The sequence below is a fragment of the Lichenostomus cassidix genome, chromosome 18, assembly GCF_008360975.1.
Source record: "Lichenostomus cassidix isolate B80296 chromosome 18, HeHo_3.0, whole genome shotgun sequence".
In the NCBI taxonomy this organism is placed as follows: Eukaryota; Metazoa; Chordata; class Aves; order Passeriformes; family Meliphagidae; genus Lichenostomus; species Lichenostomus cassidix.
The window spans coordinates 5,326,354-5,345,641 of NC_139498.1; the positions used below are offsets into that span (position 1 = coordinate 5,326,354).

The 19,288-nt window shown below is 43.2% G+C and overlaps 2 protein-coding genes across 9 annotated transcripts in view; one reads left to right on the forward strand and one right to left on the reverse strand.

Annotated features, from left to right (window-relative positions):
- Positions 1-631: 631 nt before the first annotated feature.
- On the reverse strand, positions 632-9,360 carry UTP18 (UTP18 small subunit processome component). The gene is made up of 14 exons (XM_085077615.1): positions 9,045-9,360; positions 8,813-8,940; positions 8,613-8,708; positions 7,788-7,867; positions 7,483-7,568; positions 6,782-6,907; positions 5,758-5,932; positions 5,333-5,433; positions 4,481-4,571; positions 4,042-4,165; positions 2,952-3,126; positions 2,052-2,194; positions 1,397-1,456; positions 632-780 (listed from the first exon to the last, which is right to left on the reverse strand). Exons 1-13 carry the CDS (start codon positions 9,336-9,338, stop codon positions 1,432-1,434), a joined length of 1,644 nt encoding a protein of 547 aa, XP_084933741.1. The 5' UTR covers positions 9,339-9,360; the 3' UTR covers positions 632-780; positions 1,397-1,431.
- A 454-nt stretch (positions 9,361-9,814) lies between these two features.
- Positions 9,815-19,288, forward strand: part of MBTD1 (mbt domain containing 1) — a 35,090-nt gene continuing 25,616 nt past the window's right edge. For 2 of the 8 annotated variants that reach the window (XM_085077616.1, XM_085077618.1), the window contains exons 1-3: positions 9,815-10,029; positions 17,259-17,460; positions 18,627-18,766. In XM_085077616.1, coding sequence (XP_084933742.1) covers positions 10,009-10,029; positions 17,259-17,460; positions 18,627-18,766 — 363 coding nt within the window. In that variant the 5' untranslated portion in view covers positions 9,815-10,008. Of the gene's footprint in view, positions 10,030-11,339; positions 11,388-11,743; positions 11,933-17,258; positions 17,461-18,626; positions 18,767-19,288 lie in introns of all 8 variants that reach the window. The other 6 variants (XM_085077620.1, XM_085077621.1, XM_085077624.1 and 3 more) reach the window with 5 other exon arrangements.

Genomic DNA, 19,288 nt, shown 5'->3' on the forward strand with positions numbered 1-19,288 from the left:
CACACACTATTTTATTTTTTAAGACAGCATGACAAGAATTCACCAATAGGCTCCTATACTGAAAATTTGTGACGTGGTTACAGAATTAAATTTGTCTCATGCTCGGAGCACATTTTCTGGGATGCCACTCTCACTGAAGGCTTCCTGACTTCACTGCTGGTTACTGGAGCACCTTGACTTGTGCTGTTACTGCTCAAAAAGCTGCCTTGTGGGAACTGGTCAGCCATGAGTCACAATTTATTCTCAAAGCAGGGTTTTATTGGAGGAAGCTCCTAACCACCTTTTTGCTCATGAATTTAAGCAGAATGAGGGTGACAGAAGAGGTGCAGGATTTGGCACTTTGAAGTTACAGGTGGGAAGTTGGGCTGAGCTGCAACACCAACATCACCAGGGGCTAAGGGCTCCTGCAGGCAGCAAAAAATGCTGTTTGCAACCCAGCCTCAAGTGAAGCAGGCTGAAGGAAAAGCTCCTGCTAAATGCATAGAGCAGAGGTCTGTTCACACAGAATTTCTGTTTCAGCCCATGCTTATAATAATTAGGACATCTAAGCATTTCTGGAAGACACCAGCTTGAGTACCAAGCAATAAAATCTTACTTGTAAGCTTTCACAAAGCACTGGAATAAGTTGAAATGAGTTGCCTGGAAACTTACCAGGTATATTTATTTTAATTTTTTTTTTAAATACATATGTTCTATTAGTATCTTGTAACTTCCATATAAAATTAAAAAAAAAAAAAAGTTTGATTTTTCCAGCATCCTCATATCTGCAGGTTACAACACCTGGGGAAAGACCAGTAAAGAGAATTTTGTTAGTATCCTCAAACACTGAGCCATCACAAAATTCTATGCAAGCTTAACATGCAGCAGTCAGAGCTGCTCCCAGTCTGAGCAAGTTCAGCCTCCCCTCATTAACACAGTTTTTATCAATCAGAACTACTCTCAAGGCTACAGATTTATCCAGTTTCCCAATAAGATGTTCAAGTGCACAATAAAATCCTATCTGAACACAAACTATGCTTCAAACTTCAGCAATTCATGTAATGAGAATTTGAAATGATGAGCACTGGTTTGGGCTCACGAGAGGACAGAACAGGATGAAGGCAAGGAGCTGCCAGCCTGCAGCTGTTTATCAACATTGCTCAGTTTGATTTCAATATGATCAGATTTTAAACTTCTGCTCAGTCCTGCTGACAGCAGTTTTTAGCTGAATGATCTCAACTTGCTGCATTATCAGAAAAGATGAGAGTGACAAGGCCAGCCCTACTCCAGCCCATCCTCCTGCAGCTCACAGGGCTAAGAAATTCTTCCTGCCCTCTGTAAAGAAGTAGAGGCAGCAAAATGAAAATCTGGAGGCTCCTCAAGGCAATGTTGTCACCAGTTCTAGTGCTGTTTTCACCTCAGTTACTGGTTCATTTTCTCCTGTATCTTCTTTTAGAAGGATGAATAATGTTTCAGCCTAAAGAAAAAAAAAATTGAGATTTAAAACTTCTCAATAACCATTTGAGGGAACAACACAGAGAAACAAGAGCTCTTCAGCAGTGTCACTGAGTATCCTCAGCTAATCTGAAACATGGATAGAGTAAAAGATAACAACTATCCACCTGCTAGAATTACTTACAGTGCCATTATAATATGCAGTTCAAGTTTAAATAAAGGACAAATAAAAACTTTTATTCAAATTCAGGAATCTGCCAATATATTTCCCATGTCAGACTTGGTAAATCATTAAAATCTCATCTTAAAAATAAGAAGTTTTTCAAATATCATGAAGTTGTGAGTTGAAAAAAAAACCCCAAATATTCCTGCTTAGAATTAACACTGCTCCTCATCCCTGACCACACCAGGAAACAAAAAAACTATGGAAACAGGATGTATTTCATAATTAGACAATAAACAAGGGCTGTTCTCCAGCAGGGAAAGCCAACTCCACACTCCAGTAACTCACCAGGTGAAATTCAGATCAGGAAGTCAAACCTCATCATTCACAGCCATCTTACATCTTACAGAACATAAAGATGTTATCTGGGATGGATAACTAACTTAGTACCTACCTAAATAACAAAGCTTTGCCTTTGTTATTTGCTACAGAGAAATAGCCACTCCTGGGAGAGAAATCCATAGACTGAGTAAGATAAATCTGTTTTCTTCTGAACACTGGGAAGTTTGAGAATACAGTGTATGAAGGAAGGTGCACCTATTGGGAAATAGGTCAGAAGATAAAATTAGGAAAAAAACACTAAAAATAAAATTAAACTACAAATTTATAATTGAGGGTCAATGTTAAGTTCAAATGCTCAGGTATATTCCTACCATATATATAGGGTATTGTATAGGGAATACCCTACATATAGGGTATTCCTACTCTATATAAAGAATTCTACTGGAGAAAAGGAGCAGGGAACCAATTATTGCAATTCTCAGGCCCACAAATCCTCAGATTAATTCAACAGTTCCACTGTTGGCCAGAATTCTGACAAGGCTGGCAAAAAAACCCTCATAGTAAGATGGTTACAGTTACTAGCTGCTGAAAATTCCCATTTGTTGCTGAGTTCTATTTACAGCACTGACAGAATCACAGACTGGTTTGGTTGGAAGGGACAATTAAATTTTTATCCAGTTCCAACCTCTGCCATGGGCAGGAACACCTTCCACTAGATCAGGTTGCTCCAAGTTCCATCCAACCTTGCTTTGAACACTTCCAGACATTTTAGAGGGCATTTTAAAAAGGTAAAAAGGTAAAGCAAACCACAAAATGTTATTTTCAGAGCAAGTTTACTTAAGAAAATAAAATTATATTCTTGTAAATGCAGAGTCTCTTGGCCATGTCCTGATCTGGTTGGTCCAGCACCTTTTGCAGGATCTGTATCTGCTCCATACCAGTTTTATTCTGCCACCAGCAGTATTTTTATCAAGATATAAAAGAAATATTGCAAGAAAAAAGCTGAACATACCAATTTGACAGCCTCATCCGTGTCACGGGAAGCCACTGCCAAAATCTCCGTGGTGGGATTGAAGGTGACACAGGTGGCAGAAGTGACAAGGTTCATGATCGCTTTGACTGGTTTGGGACGGTTTTCTTTGAGGCAGACATCAGTAGTGTATAAATTTACAACTCCAGAAGATGAACTAGAGAAAGAAATGAACGAAGATTATACCAAAAAGTCACATTGCAGTACATATTGCCTTGTTAGCTATACCCACCACTCAGCTGAAAATGAAATTTCCAATTATTTACTAGGGTCTGTAACAATGTTTTGTTTGGAACTTGATTTTCCTGTGGAGTTTATAACAGTATTTAGTGGAGGGGTTTAGGTTTTTGCTGGTTTGGGTTTTCTTTTCACTTATATATTAAGAGACTCACTTAGCCATGGAGAGCCTTGATGAGTCCATCTCTCACCAGCATGAATTCAAAGCATTGAGAGCTTGCTATCAAAAGATTCTGAAATAATTTCAAGGAGTTTATTGTGGTTTTTCTTTTTTATAACAGTAGGATAAGCTCACTTTAAAATCCTCTTCTACAGTAGCCTCAGAAAATATGTATTGTACTTCAGTATTTATTTGCTATTCTCATTTATAAGAATCATTTATAAGGATTCAGACACTGACTGAAATTGCATCTCAGTAAATAGATTTGGAGAAACACTTCTAGCTTGTGGCTCTGAGGCCTTTTTTTAAAGGCTAACAAGCTGCCTTGCAGGAGCCAAATTCTGAGTCCAAGAAAGAACTACAAAAGGGAGAAGACCCTGAATCAACATTCCTACTAGAGATTTTGTGCTTTCAGTCACTGTTATTTCAAAATTAACTGCTGAACCCATATATGGCAATAGTAATACCAATATCACTCCTATTTTTTCAGGTGTACTGTGGTATTTCGTATTTACACAGAAGAAAAGTAAATTTTTATCATCAAATAGGGAATATTCACCTATTCATGTCCACCCTAAGTTAATTAGAACCAAACCATGTTCCTAACTCTCAGCAGGCACCACTGCAGAGCTTCCAAAAGGGATCAGAAGCAGCTGTCCAAGCCCAGTCACTTACCCACATGCCACATACTGGTTGTTTTTTGAAACAGCAATGCACTTTCCTTCCAAAGAACCTTCATCCTCAAATTTGTGTAGGCACTTTCTGCTCCTCACATCCCAAATGAAAACTTCGCCTTCCTCTGGTTGCAGAATGAAGGAGATGAGAGAAATCACATATACACAACCTTTTGTTTGTCTATTTTGCTAAAATAAATTTACTTAGATGACAACTATTAGCTCATTTGTAACTATCAAACACAGGGTATTTTTAAAAAAACCCAACAATTAAAGGCATACTAAAATAGTTAACTCCATTATTTAACAATTGATCACTTGGTTGTATTTTCAGGAGATATACTGGCATAATTTTTAATTAGCTTTCTAAAACAATAAGTGACCTCTAAGAGATTATGCAATTCAGATGGAGTTATGATCAGAGCCATTGGAATACTCACTGGAATAGCTGTATATTTTACTGCTGTCTGGGGTGAAAGCAGAGGCAGTGCACCTTCCATTCACCTTCATGCTGCTGATCAGTTCCTTTGTCTGTAGGACGAAGAACAATGGTGACAGTGATTCTACCAAAAACCTGTAGGAAAGTTGTCTCCTGTCCCACAAAAATCTGAAGTTAGCTACCCTGACATGCAGAGAACAGCACCAACATTTTCAGTGCCTGCAGAGCACAGCACAAGCTGAGTCCAAGCACAGCTGGATCAACAAACACTCATTTGCTCCCTCACTGAAGGGCCTGAGTTATACAACAGAGCTGAACTTTCTCTGTGAAAGTATTTTTCCCTGTAGAAGTTTATAACAAATCCAGCTGCCATCGTATGGCATTTTAAAATTCAACTGCAAGGTTGCTCCATGCATTATGAATCAGGATTTGGCATGATTCATGAGCAGGGTAGAGCAGCAAGCACTAGCACGACTCCCAGAAAAGCAATCCTCTTTCTCTCCCACCCCCAGCCTGTTCCCACGCTGTTTCCCCTCCTGTTGCCAGCACAGTGCTCATGCTAGCAGCTGAAATACAACACTGACACACGACTTTTTCCAGCTGGAAACCCCATGGAACTGCCCTGAGCTCCACCAGCCCCAAGGAGCTGCAGAAGAAAGTCTCAGAGAGCCCAAAATAATTCCCTAAAACTGCAGTGGGTTGATTCAGCAGCGCTTTTTGAGGGCTGTCACAGTATGTGTCATACTTTGGCTTCAGCTGGAAGTTAGATTGCCTTGCAGATGAGATAAAAGCAGATTCAAAAGGGAAAAGGCACCAAGGAAGTGAAGCTACATGAATCCTGCAGAGAAAGTACCTTCATGGAGAGCAAGTGAAGGTAACCTGAGGTTCCAATTAGCAGCATAAATGATCCATCTGGAGAGAGTTCGAAGTTTCTGAGAAATTTTTCCTCCACACCTTTAAAAAGAAATTTGAAATTGAAATTGGTGTAATTTATTCTTTGGCCTCAACATTCAGAGGTAGGATGAATATGACTAAGACCTGACTCCAGCTTTTCACTTCTGCAAGATGCTGTCATAGCGAAGCTGAACTCAACCTTGCTCATGTATGGTAATTAATATCCCAGACAAATTAACACTAAAGTTACTCTAGTTCCCTGAAGACAAGTTAAAAATACAACTTCCAACGAGCCATTTTACTTCCTTTTAAAGCAAATTCATGTGGCATCCCTATTTGGGACAGATCCAACCGTGCCCAGCCACTCAGAGCTGTAAAACATACCTCGTACTTTTGGGATAGGGATGATGCTCCCAGCCATCATGTCATACACAAAGAACATCCTGTGGTGAGTACCAGTGGCTATAACTTGCTCTCCATCCGCACTGAAACGAGCCTTATAAATTGGAAAGCTCTCCAAATAGATGCTCTGGATTTTTGGGTTCCTTATGCCGTCCACCTTCAAAAAATCAAACAAATTGTTGTCATAGTGAGGAATATACTTAACACTTTGATATTAAAAATTGCATCAACTACCCAGCTGAGACTCAAGCAGTAAGAGGTACACCACTGTGAAGCATTAAACTCTTCCCCTCTCCTACAAATGACATGGTTTGTGGCTCCTCACCCCATCTAACAAGCACTTTCTGATGCACCTCTTGCCCTTCCTCATTTTGCTCATGCTTTGTTCAAATAATCACATCTACTGTGCTTTTTCTAAATGGAAATATCTGGTTTGATTTGGGGTACCTTTTGGGGTTTTTTTTCCTTGCAGCCCTGTGGAAGTATCACATTGCACTTGTGTCTGACCATTTCACTGATTCTGGGCCACGCTGGAAGTTTCCAGATAACACTAGGATCTTTAGTTTCAGAGGAGCAGGGCAGCATCCCAGGATGCAGCACAGCCTCTCCATCCCCAGCATGATTTCATAGCAAGTTTACAGTCTCAAAGCAAAGTGGGCTGCTGCCCCTACTACAGGCTTTCCAAACAACTTAGGAACAAAAAACCTTGTTAGTCCTCATCACTGCAAACCTTAAAACCAAACATTTTTAAACACAAATCTTCTGCCAAAAACTCTGACAACACAACTAAGTCTGCCTTGGTGTGAAATCACAGCTGGAAATTTCTTTCAAGTTGCCCTTAACCAAGGAATTTCCATTGTGACCACAGACATTACACCCCTGTGTGCAGAGGAAGAGAGCAAACAAAATCTACCACTCCAGGCTATTTCATATACACTCATTAAAAAAAAAAAAAAAAAATTGTGTTAGACTGCCCATTTGCAGAGTACAGACTGAAGTTCTTCACCTGGAAGAGGGACACAGAGCGATCATGCCCAGCTGTCATCACCACCTGAGCTGAGGGATGGAACTGCACTGTCACCAGTTTTCCATTGGCAAAACGTTCCTGGTTTGCAGGAATGCAGGTGCTCATCTACAACACAGATCAGGCAGTTACAATAAAACCAACACTCACTTCTGCTGATGAAAAGCCAGTTTGTGCTATCAGAGCTCAAGCCCTGTGGTGAAGGTTTGGGCAGCATGAGGTGAGCAGAGCACACAGAGCCAGTTCAGTTCTGCCCCAGTGCAAAGACAGGCTGAACTCAGCAGCCTTTCTACTGGCTTTAAAGCCAACTCTGAGTGTAAAACCAGCTGCATTCTGACTCATCTGAGACAGCTGCAGAAGAGACACTGTGAGAAGCACTTGCTTAAGGCTGTCACTTCTCAAGGATCATTTCAGAAGCTCCAGAGTTGTGGGAAGATCCCATCCTCCCTCTGCAGAAATTAAAATCCTAATACAAGATGCTATTTAGAGTGCAGAGAATTCTAATGTCAAACAATGCACCTCAAATTATTGTTTCATGCTTTCTCATGAACCATTCAATTTGTTTATCCTCTAGAGCTTCTAGTTACAGGAACAAATCCACAGAACCATGAATTTAATATACAACAAGAGTCAAAGTGTGCACTTTAGTTCTACTGAAATGGAAAGATAAGGTGTGTCTTTACCTTCAAAATGCCTCTTGGCAGTGACTCTGAGCTCGTTATGAAATTGCCAGTCCTGCGTAGCAAATCATCATCTTCATCACTGTCACCTCATTAAAGCAAAGCACAAGGAAACAGCTAATTGCACAAATTAGCCACAGCAAAACCTGCACATTCCTCAGTGAAACAAACTAAATTGAAGCACTCTGAAGGAAAAAAGCTGGCTTATCCAGCATATCATCACACTACTGAAACTGAGTAGTTATTTTCTAGCAAGTTGAACAGAGAATCACAGAAACACTTCTCAGAATAGTATTGGATATATTTACTATCACTGGAAGTCCTTTTGGATTTCTTCATGTTTTCTAAGTCAGCCCAGGCAGGAACTCCTCCCATGGCTTGCTGAAACCTTGCAGGAGAAGGGGAAAGAGAAAAAAAAAGTAACAATTTTTGTGAGAAAGTAATTCTCTTCTAGGAGTTAAATACTTACAAGATACACAGTTGCAATTTTGCAAGATTACTTGGAACACAAGCAAGTTTTTAATTTTTTTTTAAATTCTTAAGATTTCACCATTTCTGGTAAAACTCCCTAGAAGACAAATTAGTTTGTGCACTTTGACAAACACAACTATTAAATAAATTAGGCTAGACAATGCTAGCACATAGTTTGTTTACTATTCTTAGTAATATTTATGGTTTAAAAAGACTGCAGGAAGCTCTGGCTTTAAGAGGCCACATAAGCACAGTGTATGAAGAGGAAAGCAACTTTGAATGTCACATAAATGCATTCTATCTCACAAAACTGATGGGTTGGAAGGGAGATCAACCCTCCAGAGATCACCCAGTCCAACCCCCTGCCAAGGCAGGGTCACCTGGAGCAGGTGGCAGAGGAAAGTGTCCAGGTGGGTTTGGAATGTCTCCAGAGTGACACTCCACACCCTGCCTGGGCAGCTGTTCCAGTGCTCCAGTTCTCTGAGAGTAAAGGAGTTCTTCCTCATGTTGAAGTGGAACTTCCTGTGTTTTAGTTTATGGTCATTGCCCCTCGTCCTGTGCTGGGCACCAATGAAAAGAGTCTGACACCATTTGGCACCCATCGTGGAGTTTAATGATCTCACCTCCATAAAGCTAGCCACAAAAACATTAGTGAAACTCACTGTTCCTCAAGTCTCCTCTTCAGTTTTTTCTTAGTCAGCGTCGTCTCAGCATCGCTTTTCATGAAATCTTTCCTGTACTTGTGGGTCATATCAACGCTAGAGGGGGAAAACCACACAGAACACACAGCTCGTTCAAACCAAGGCCACCTGCAGCCCCTGCTAAGCGCGACACGTAACACCATCAGCCAGCCTGAACTCACCTTTCCTCAGCTTCATCATCCTCATCCACCCAGGCCGGCTTTCTGGGCAGCAAGTCCCCTTTGGCTTCATTCTCCACCTCCGAATCGCTGGACTCATCCTGCAGTGCTTTCCCCTCGGCGGCAGCACCCTGCAAACAAGGGAACGGGCGGGGTGAGGGGACAGGGCTCGGGCGGGCCTGGAGCTGCGGCCCGCAGCGAGCACCGATCCCCGCCGGGGCTGGCTGTGCCGTACCCGCCCGGGCCCCGCCAGGCGCCGCAGCAGCTCGTCCTCCTCCACGTTGAGGCTGTCGCCGAACACCAGCTCCTCCAGCTCCCGCTCCGCGCCCGACGCGCTGCTCAGCGCCCTCAGGTGCCGCGCGCGCCGCGCCGCCTCCTGATCCGCCCCGGCCGGGAGCCGCTTGGCCTTCCGCTTGGCTTTGGTCATGGTGGCCGCTTTGGGCGCTTTGGGCGCTTTCCTGGCCGCTCTCATTGCGGGCGCTCTCCCCGCTCGCCGCTCCCGCGCCGCGGCCGCCATGGGGCCCGCCATAGCGAACGGACCGGAACCGGAACACGTGCGGATCACGTGATACCGCCCGGCCCCGCCCCTGCCCGCGATAGGCTCACACCGCCACCACGCCCACCCCACGTGATCCAAGCCCCGCCCCGGGCTCAGGCCTGGGTCACGTGACTCCTTTCTTTGCCTCCCTTTGCCCCCACCCCCCGCCCACCCCGCGCTCCACGTGACGCGCCACGCTGGGCAGCCCCATTGCGAGCCATCGGGGGGGGAATCCCATCAGCGTGAGGCAGCACGGGCCCCTCACCGGCTGCTGACCGACGTCTCGCTGGGATATCCTCACCGGAATATCCGCTCACCGGCGGACACGGCTGTTCTTACCCCCGCCGGCCCCCTGTTGGCGCGGAGCGCCCCCCCCGGTAAGGCATGGTTCCGCCCGGAGGAGGGGTGATGTGGCGGTGGCTCCGCCCCGCGCAGCCCGGTCCCCGCGGGGGCGTGTCCGCGCCTGCGCACCGCGCGCTCGTGTTGTTGATGTCCCGGCGGCCGCGGTCGGTCCCGGTCGGTCCCCGGCACTCGGAGCGGCTGAACCGCCCGGGCCGCCCCCGCCCCGCCGGGCCCTCCCCCGACCGCGGGCACCCGCAGCGCCCGAGCCCGCGGGGCGAGCGCGCAGAGGCAGCGGGCGGCTCCTGCCCATGAGGGCCTGATGGAAAACACAAAGGAGCTGGTGAGTACCGGAGCCCGCGGGAGGCGCGGCTCGGCAGCCCCGCGGGACCCCCGGCGCCTGAGGGCGGAGCGGCGCGGGCTGAGCGGGGGCGGGAGCTGAGCGACCCCCGGGTGCGGTGCGGTGCGGGGAGAGGCGGCCCCGCGGCGGGTGGGAGGGAGCGGGGAGCAGGCGGCGGTGCGGGGGCGGCCCGAGGGCGCGGGGGGCTGTGCTCGCCCGGCGGGGCTCGGGGCTGGCCGGCAGTGCTGCTCGCCAGGGGCCGCGGGGTCCGGCCGGGGCACGTGGGGGCAGCGCGGCGGGACCCCTTTGTTGTGAGCCGGCCGGGCGGGCTCGGGTTTTGTCCTTTCCTCCTCCTGCCTCGCAGGAAAGTTTGAGCTTCTCCCGGGCGCTGGGATCCTCTTGTCCCCCTGCTCCGCTCCAGAGCCGGGCAACAGCAACTTCCTCCTCTACTTCCAGCCTTTAAAGTTCAGTTTTTCCAGCGTGCTCGCGTTAAGCGCTGGAGAGTTTTCTTCAATATTAGCGCTTCAAAAGTTTTGGGTTCTTTGCGGCCACTTCCCCCCTCCCCGTGCAGTTTTTATGACTTCTGATATTGTGACTTTGTTCTCTGTGTGAGGAGCACCAAACTCGTGAAACCAGTTTCACTTTCAGGTTGTTGCTGGAAATGTTTGAAAGTGTAGCAATTTCTGCCCGGCGTGGCTTTAAAAATTAAAAGTCCTACTACAAAGCGTATGCTGATTAGGGTAAAAAGTTCTTTGTGTGAAAAAGCAATTTATTTTAAAATGTGGCTGGCAATCGTTGTGATTTTTCACATCTAAAGCCACTTAATACTGAAAGCTGCAGGGCAATCTCCTGTATTTTAAATTAAAATTATTTTGCACGTTTGAGGACCTGCATTTAGTTATTGTATTTAACCGCTTGATTTTGACTTAAAAGGAATGAAATAAAGCTATGAGAGTCTAATCTGGAGCATTTAATGGGAACTAAAGCAATATATTCCCTTAAAAAGGCAATAAAATTTGGCAGGTCGATTGTCTTTACTCATTCCTTCAGCCTAGGCATCGTTTTGAGGAAGTGTGTAATGTGGCTGGAGGAAACTATGCAGAGGGATCCTCTCTCCCAGGACTAGTTTAGGTGTTTCTTGAGAGCAAGTCAGCTTGTGCATGTGCAGAAAGACTGCAAACTGGAAATAAGAATTCTCCTCATTGTTCCCCAAAGAGCGAGGTGCCTCTGGCAGCAGTGATAACATGCACAAAAGTTCCCTCTCATTGGCTTTCATTTCTCTTACCTTCTAAAATTTGATTTAATTTTGCAAGGCTTTTGATACCTTCTGCAAACCACTACTGCATTCCTTCATTTCTCAGGTGAGTTGGTGCACTCTGGGCATGTGGGATCATTTGCTGAATCTGGCTCTGAGCACGTGGAATGAATTCAGGTGTTGAAGACTTTGGTTTTGGGTTGGTGGTGGTTTTGGGGGTTTTTCTACGTTTAAATTTGTTATTTTGTTTGGGTTTGTTTTGTTTTTTTTTTTTTTAAATGGTAACACAGTGTTTAAAGTGAAATATTTGCCTCTTCCAGATACTCCTGTAAGGGCTTTATAGAAACATAATGGAGTTTGTAACAGATTTTCAGTTTTCTCAAAACTCAGATATTTCACGTATTAATCATCACACCCCCCCTCCAAAATTGCCTGCTAATGTGATATATTTTTTTATGAAAGAGTCTCCCCTCTTGTGTGAAACCCCCTGGGGAAGAGGCTATGGACAAAACCATTGGCAAACAGCAGAAACTGGCTTCAGACAAAATGCTGTCATACATAGCAAATGAAGAGACAGGAAAAAACATTTCTGTAATTTTCCAGCAGAGATTTTACTTATAATAAGAGTGGAAGGCACATTTCCAGATAGAGGTGAGTTGCTTATATAAAAAAAGTAAGTTTGGTTGGTTCTGATTTCCAGGAATCCCAAGATGTTTAGCTTTGGGGGTTTTTTGTTTGTTTGTTTTTAATGAAAGCTGAAAGTGTGTTTTCTTTAATTTGGTACCATGTTTGAATTTTCCTTTTTGGTCGTGTTCTGAGGCACAATTAGCCTTCAGTTCCACAGGGACAAGCTACTATTCTACTGTAAATTATTTTGGCCAACTTGCATTCAGAAGAGTTGTAATAAATTAGCTCCATCCTCATGTTTCTTTAATGCCAACATCCACAGCTGAAACTAAGTTTGTAGCATAAAGCATCAACTAACTTTTGATAACGAAAGCTGTGCATCACATTTAAGTCTAACTTGGAAACACCCTTGGATTTATTGAGGGTATGTGATTAAAGTAAATCTGTCTTATCACAGACCCTTGGCTTGAAGGTTGTGGTGACCTCATTGTTGAGCTTGGCCTCAGATCCCATCTGCCCATACTTCTGTCCCATCTGAGGGGTTGGAGCTGAATGTAGGAGGTGATGCCTCTGTTCAGGTGCTGCTGAACAGGGTCTTTGTTGAGCTACAGCTCTTGCACTCCAGGCTCCAAATTGCTGCCATTCTGAATTCAAGCCCCAGATTGAATTCAACAACCATTTGGAGTGGTTTAAAACCTTTCTGTGGCTGTTTTGGATCAACCTCCTGCGGCCAGATGCATTTACCTGGGGAAGAGGTTTGGTTACATAATAATGGAGTGCTTTTCTTGCAAGTTTTTACCTTCAAAACTCTTTTGCATAAATTTTGCCAATGCTTGAGCGTAGTCCTCCATCAAGACACTAAAGCCATTTCCTGATTAAGTGTTTGATGTCTAATTAATGTGAAATAGTTTTTGTTTTGGCCATGGATTGCTCACCCTTTGTGCCCAATTTTTGTGCTGTAAGAGTTGTTATTACTGTCAAAGAATGTATGCTATAATGTGTTGATCAAATTTAATGTATATATATGTAAAAAAACTGTGTTTTAAGAGTGAGAAATGGGTTATTTTCATATTTGTTTAGAGTTGCTGTCCTGCTCTTAGGAAAACCGGTTTCCTTAACTATATTCTTTTATCATACCATTTGCCTTATGTAATGCTTAATTAAGAGTATTTCTTAAAAATACTCTGTTGCCAAGTATTCAGAGGGAGGAGAGGAAGAACAGGGAAATGGGAAGTTGGGCAGAATAAGAAAGCAGTTCTTAAGAGTTCCTTTCCCCACCCATCCCTTCAATAAAGAAAAGTATGCAAGAAACCCCCCGAGCAAATAGTACAGGGTTGTTTGCCAGTGCTGCTCACCCTACACTTCACGGTGTTCTGACTGAAAACCTCTGTTGAGGAACCAGTAATCTTATTAGGAAAATAAGCCTCAGCCAGAACGCCTGAAAGTTTGTCCTGTTCTTTTTTTTTGTGCTTTTGTGCTTCTGCTTAATGTACAGCTAGACTCTCTTAGTGGAGGAGTTCCTCAAGCTGCTGCTTTTTTGGCATTAACCAGCTGCAAGGTTCTGGTTTATAGCAAGCCAGGCTGCTGCTCCAAGCAGTTTCTGTGCATAGGCAGGAGGCTGTTCCCTGCTTTGTTTGAAGTTAAAAAACACTGATCTAGTTCTGATCCATCACCTCCCCAGGGATGAGATGAGGCACTCTGACCTGTCATTTCCTGGGTCTTCCTTTTGCCTTTTTCAAAGATCGGAGGAATAAAAACAGAGGGACAGAGAATGTGTACATAGGGTAGATGATTCCAAGTTCCCCATACCTTTGATGAAGCTCCATAGTGTATTTAGAGGCCACCAGCACTTCAGGAGCTGTTGGTGATGTGGTTGAGAGCTTCTGGAAAAACATTGAGGCTCTAGAAAATTGAGAATGGGCAAATTTTGTACTTAACTTTTGAAAGGAAAAGATGGAACCACTCAGCAAGAACTAGGCAGGAATTGCAGGCTGCTGCTATACCAAAGCAGCTGCCTTATCTTGTTTATAATTCTGTTTGAGGCATTCATTGTCCTTTTTGTAAGGATATGCCTCTGGATTCGGGGCTATACCCCAATTTTTTTCATTTTCAGATGTTAGAGCTCCTATTCTTTTGTCCATCCAAATTCTGCAGGAAGGGTTATCAAAGCTTCCACATGTTGTTCACCTATTTCTACAAATACTGTGTTTCAACATGGGTTAAAAAGAACCTTAATGGTGTTTAATATCAAAATAGAAATGTTTTCATTTACGCTAACAGAATTCCAGCATGGGTATTTGCATATCATCTTCCCTAACTTTCACCTACTGTTGTGTACAAATTGCTTGTTGGGCTTTTTTTTCCTGCGAACTCTTTTTTTTGACATATCACAAACCATTTTGAAGAGTTTCCCCCATTGCAATCCAGGTTATTTTAAACTATAAATTAATACTAAGAATGTCCTGCATAAATTATCTGGAAAATGTGTTCAACTTCTGGCAAAAGCTGGGATATAAACGTTTTATAAAAACTACAGTATTATTTTAAAATGGTAAGCAAAGCTACTAGTTTTGAATTGCAAATTTGATGTTCAAAAATTCTGAATTGGAACGATTTGGATGAATATTAAGTAATGGAAAGGTGATACGTGAGATTTGTTTTGACAGTGTAGTTAAACTCAAAAACTTGATGATTGCTATTTTGGAACTTGTATAATGCTGGAAAATGATTTTTTCCTAATTGAGAGCCCAACTTTCCATTTACAAAGAGAAGCTATTTTCCTTCTCATCTGTGGATATTTTGGCAAAGAGATCTTAGCAGTGATATTTAGGTTCTAAATGGAAGTGATGCAAAAGCACAACAAAAAAAGAGCCAAGTGCACCGCTGTGGTATCTGTGATTGTCACCTTGCCCCATGCCTCAGCCTCTGGTCCTTCACCTTGCCCCCAGCTTCCTGGTTCTTCTAACACCTTCCCTGTCAGTGGGAGTTGGAGAGACTGGGAATGGGCTGCTCTTCAGTTCCTTCTGGGCTGCCACAGCCTTTCTGACCTCTGCCAGCAGAGTACTGAGCAAAGCAACTGCCCCGTGGGTCCAGAGCTCTGCAGTCTGGAATAGAAAAGGGATAGCCTGAGACTGGCTTGTGCTGCAGCTTCCATAAGAGGGCTGAAGCCATAGAATCACACCTTGGGATGGGATGAGGCCCTAATCTCTTAGTGAAATCAGATGAGCTGACTTAGAGAGGATGAGGGTGTGAGGAAGGAGATCCTTCCCTGGGCTCTGAGACACCACGAGTGTCTGTCCATAAAACCCTGTGGGCATCCTAGTGCTCTGGTGGTACTGCTGGGAATGCCTCAGATGGAATCACATTTGATAGCTTGGCAGAGACTTTGGTCAAGGGAACTTAAACACTGGGAGATGGTAAGGAGCTCTGAAACCTTGAGGAAGATGACTAGTTTGCATCTTCTGCACTGAAAATTGCTGGCAGTGTTGGCAGGATACTGTATCCATGGCAACGTTGTGCTCAACTTCTGCCTGGAGCTGCACACGTGCACACACAAACAAGGCACTGCTGGTGCATGGTGCTGCCAGATGGGACAGGTGACACAGGGCAGGTGACACTGCTGCCAGCACAGCCAGGGCTGGGCTTTGTCTGCCATGGCTCAGTGTTTCCTCTAACAACCCCATGGACACCCTGATTGCTGGTATCAGTGCCTTCAGGAAGTTCAGGTTATGCCCTATCCTAAATTTGATTTGGTTTAATACAAATTTTTTTTTGGCTGAGGATTATATGCATAATTAACATTACACTGACCTTTTTTTTGTTTCAGAGCTACTGTGTGTTAAATGTATTTACCTTATTGCGTAATCTTTCATGCTTACTGGGTGTTTTGGGAAATATTTTCTTTTTAATAATTGCATGCTAAGATTGGGTCAGTGTGGAAATCAGTTTTCCCTTGTAACTATTAGGAAATCCTTCCATAATAGGATTTATTTAGATTGCAAAGGAGAATATATTATAATAAAGGGATAGCATGGCAGAAAAAGGCTCGAATGAGATCCAACAATAAAGATGTTCAGGCATGCACTCTAGGAAAGGGATTTGGGGAATTGTGATGAAATCTTGAAGCTATGAATCCAAATGTAATTTAAGAAGGAAGAGCCCAATCACATTATTTTTCTGCCTACACTGACTTTTAAATAAAATTAGCTCTTGGAAAAGGAAGCAGAGGCAAAGGCTTTCTTAGTTTTTCTTCTGTTTTCTTGTCTGTACATCATTCCCCTATCTTGTGCTTCTACTGTAGAATTTCTTTGTTTTCTCTTTATTTGATATTTCTTCTCAAACTTAGTAGATACTATTTAAGATTATAAAAATAATTTGAAACATAAATTTTTTTTTTAGCTTAATGAGGGCAGCTCACATAGGCTCAGCCTTGTTTCAGCAGAGCTTTGTAAGGTTATTAATAAAGTGAAAATTGTCACTATATCAAAATGCATGTGGTGGATGTGCCTCAGAAAAAGTACATCAGTTAATCTCTTACTTCTTTAATGTCTTTGCTGGAAACTGCTTAACTGTCATGCCTTCTTCAAAATTGTGTGGTTTTATCCTACTTCAGATTTTTTGGTTATAGAAAAGCTATTATGTAACAAGTTTTTTGTATATGACAGTGGCAAATTAGTCACCTTTCTATCTTTCAGCATTTGTACAGACCCTATTGCCATAGTAACTGAGCTCTTCATAATGGTTAATGTATTAATCCTCAGCACAGCCCTGTGAGGTGGAGAGGTGTTCCTGCTTCACTCGGGAGTCACAGACTCATAGGGGAGCTGAGTGATTTATGGATAACCCCACAAGCCAATGAGAGCACAGAGCCTCTCATTGCTGTTCCTGTGCTAGAAGTGCCCTCTTGCTTGAGCTGCCGTTTCTCTGCCCAGCTTTCTCAAATGAATGAATTTTAGTGGAATTGGCTGCAGCCATCTGGAATGTGCTCATTTGCATATAAGATCTGTGTGGCTGTCAGTGTTCAGCACATCAGGCTTAATGAACTCTGAAGATACCAAGGAAATGAAATGTATGGATGGCTCCTGTGTATTCTCAGTGGATCATGAGAGAGATTTTTTTTTGATTCTTCCTGTATATCACAATACCAAAAATTAGCCAGTTTTGATTATACCAATGCTCATGTAATTGGCAATACATGGCTCATGTCTGTGCTGATACAGCAGTGCCTTAGAATATCAGCTTTTGAGGACTGACCTGTGAAACTTTTTAAGCTTGACTTTAAAATCTTTGCATTCAGAACATTCTGCTATTCTTTGGGTTTTTTTGTTGTTTGGCTGTTTTTAATTTTTAGACAGAGCGTAGTTCCCAAGTGGAAAGGAAACGCCGAGACTCGTTCGGGATGTTTGACGGTTATGATAGTTGTAGTGAGGACACCAGCAGCAGCTCCAGTTCAGATGAGAGTGAGGAGGAGGTTGCTCCTTTGCCATCCAGTCTCCCAATTATCAAGAACAATGGGCAAGTTTATACTTATCCAGATGGCAAATCTGGCATGGGTAAGTATGTGCTGCATGAACACAAAGATTTGGGTATTTGATGGGTTTTAGCCTCTGCTGGGTTGGGTGGGTCCAATCCCAAATGTTGGTCCCAACTGAAAAGGGACCAAAGCAGCTGAAGGGTTGGGGTTGGTTGGTTTAGGGAGGGGGAGTTGTTTGGGTTCTGCTAAACTGAAATAGGAGAGGATTTGAATCCTGCTGACAGGGAAGAAATAGTGTGGGAACATCTTCCCTCCTGTCAGATGTGTTGTGTGTATCTGCACATGCATCTGTGTGTTCTCAGGTGCATTGCTTTTATTCTTGGAGTTATTCACTGACATTTGTGAGCAATGTCAGTGTGTCTCTATGCCAGGGCATGCCTTTTCTCTGCCTATGATATATATATATATACATATACAATATATTTAAATATGTTACTTCATATACTAGAAAAACCTTAGTTCTGCTCTTCTGTAAATCCTGTTAGTGTACAGCTGTTCACTCCTCACTAGCTGTGAGCTGGAGTATACCAGGAAAACTAATTTAAAAGGGGAGATTTCTTTTGTTATTGGGGAAAAATATTTTATCTGAAATCTTAGTGATTAATAGAGCTGTCTCTGGGTAGAATTTTGGTATTGTCTCACTGGCATTAGTTGGTCTCCAAGTGGTTATTCATCATGGAACACTGTGGGTGATGCTGTCCACCTCTGAAACATGATTCCAGCCAGAAGAGAACATTGGTGGGCTGGGATATTTGGGATATACTAATTTATGAACCAAGAAAAGAGATCAGGTTTTATTTCAGGTTGGAAGTATTAAATATTTAGAGGAAATGAAGATTGGCAGGCCCAGATTCAAAGCAGATGTTTCCTTAAGAACCATGAAAAAACAGAAATCAGCTTGAGCTGATTTAGCTGGGTTGTTCACTTGCATGGGGGGGTGAAATTAATAGGGAGCAGAAAGAGGCACTGTTTCACCAGTGAACTTGAGGTTCTTGGTGTTTCCCTGACATAACTGGTGGTGTTTTAAATCATAAATTTACCTATGGAATTCTCTTCAGTATCAAACACTCACAATCTATTTGATGCCACCTCCAGGACCTTCACTCTGTCCTGTTCATTCAGAATTTTTCCTGCGGTTTTACCTCCGCTCCTAACATTTAGGGTTTTTTTCTCTCCTCTGCTCAGCTACATGTGAGATGTGTGGGATGGTTGGTGTCCGGGACGCTTTTTACTCTAAAACCAAGCGCTTCTGCAGCGTGTCGTGCTCCAGAAGCTACTCCTCCAACTCCAAGAAGGCCAGCATTCTGGCCAGGCTTCAGGTAGCGGTACAGACACCGTTTTCTTTACATCCTTTCTGTCGTCTGTGGTGCTGAAATTGGCCATTTGGGCAGATGGCTGCATGTTGTAAGATAAGTTGCTTGGGTTTGAGGGTTGTTTTTTTTTTAATAGAGCTGCAAAACAGGGGTTTGTTCGTTTGCTTCGAACATTAATCAAATAATCATCCAGGCACATTTGTAATGTTCAAGAAAAGATACAGAAATGTCAGGAAATATCATTATAGCTTGTCTCTAGTTCATTGCAACAAATGCCAAAAAATTGCATGGCTATAAGTTAGATTAAAAGTTCTTCCTTTTGACCTGCTTTTAAAAGATATCTTTTTTTCAGGTAAACAACAGTGAATCTATAATGCTGTTCAAGTTGGAATAGTAGTACAAAAGTCGTCTTTTGGACATTCTTTGCTACTGGTTTTTAAATTTTTTTATTACGTGTAGTTGTGTGATATTTAGTCTCTGTGTGCTTTTAATTTGAGTTAAATCTACCAAAGATAGCTACAGAGCTGTGGAAAT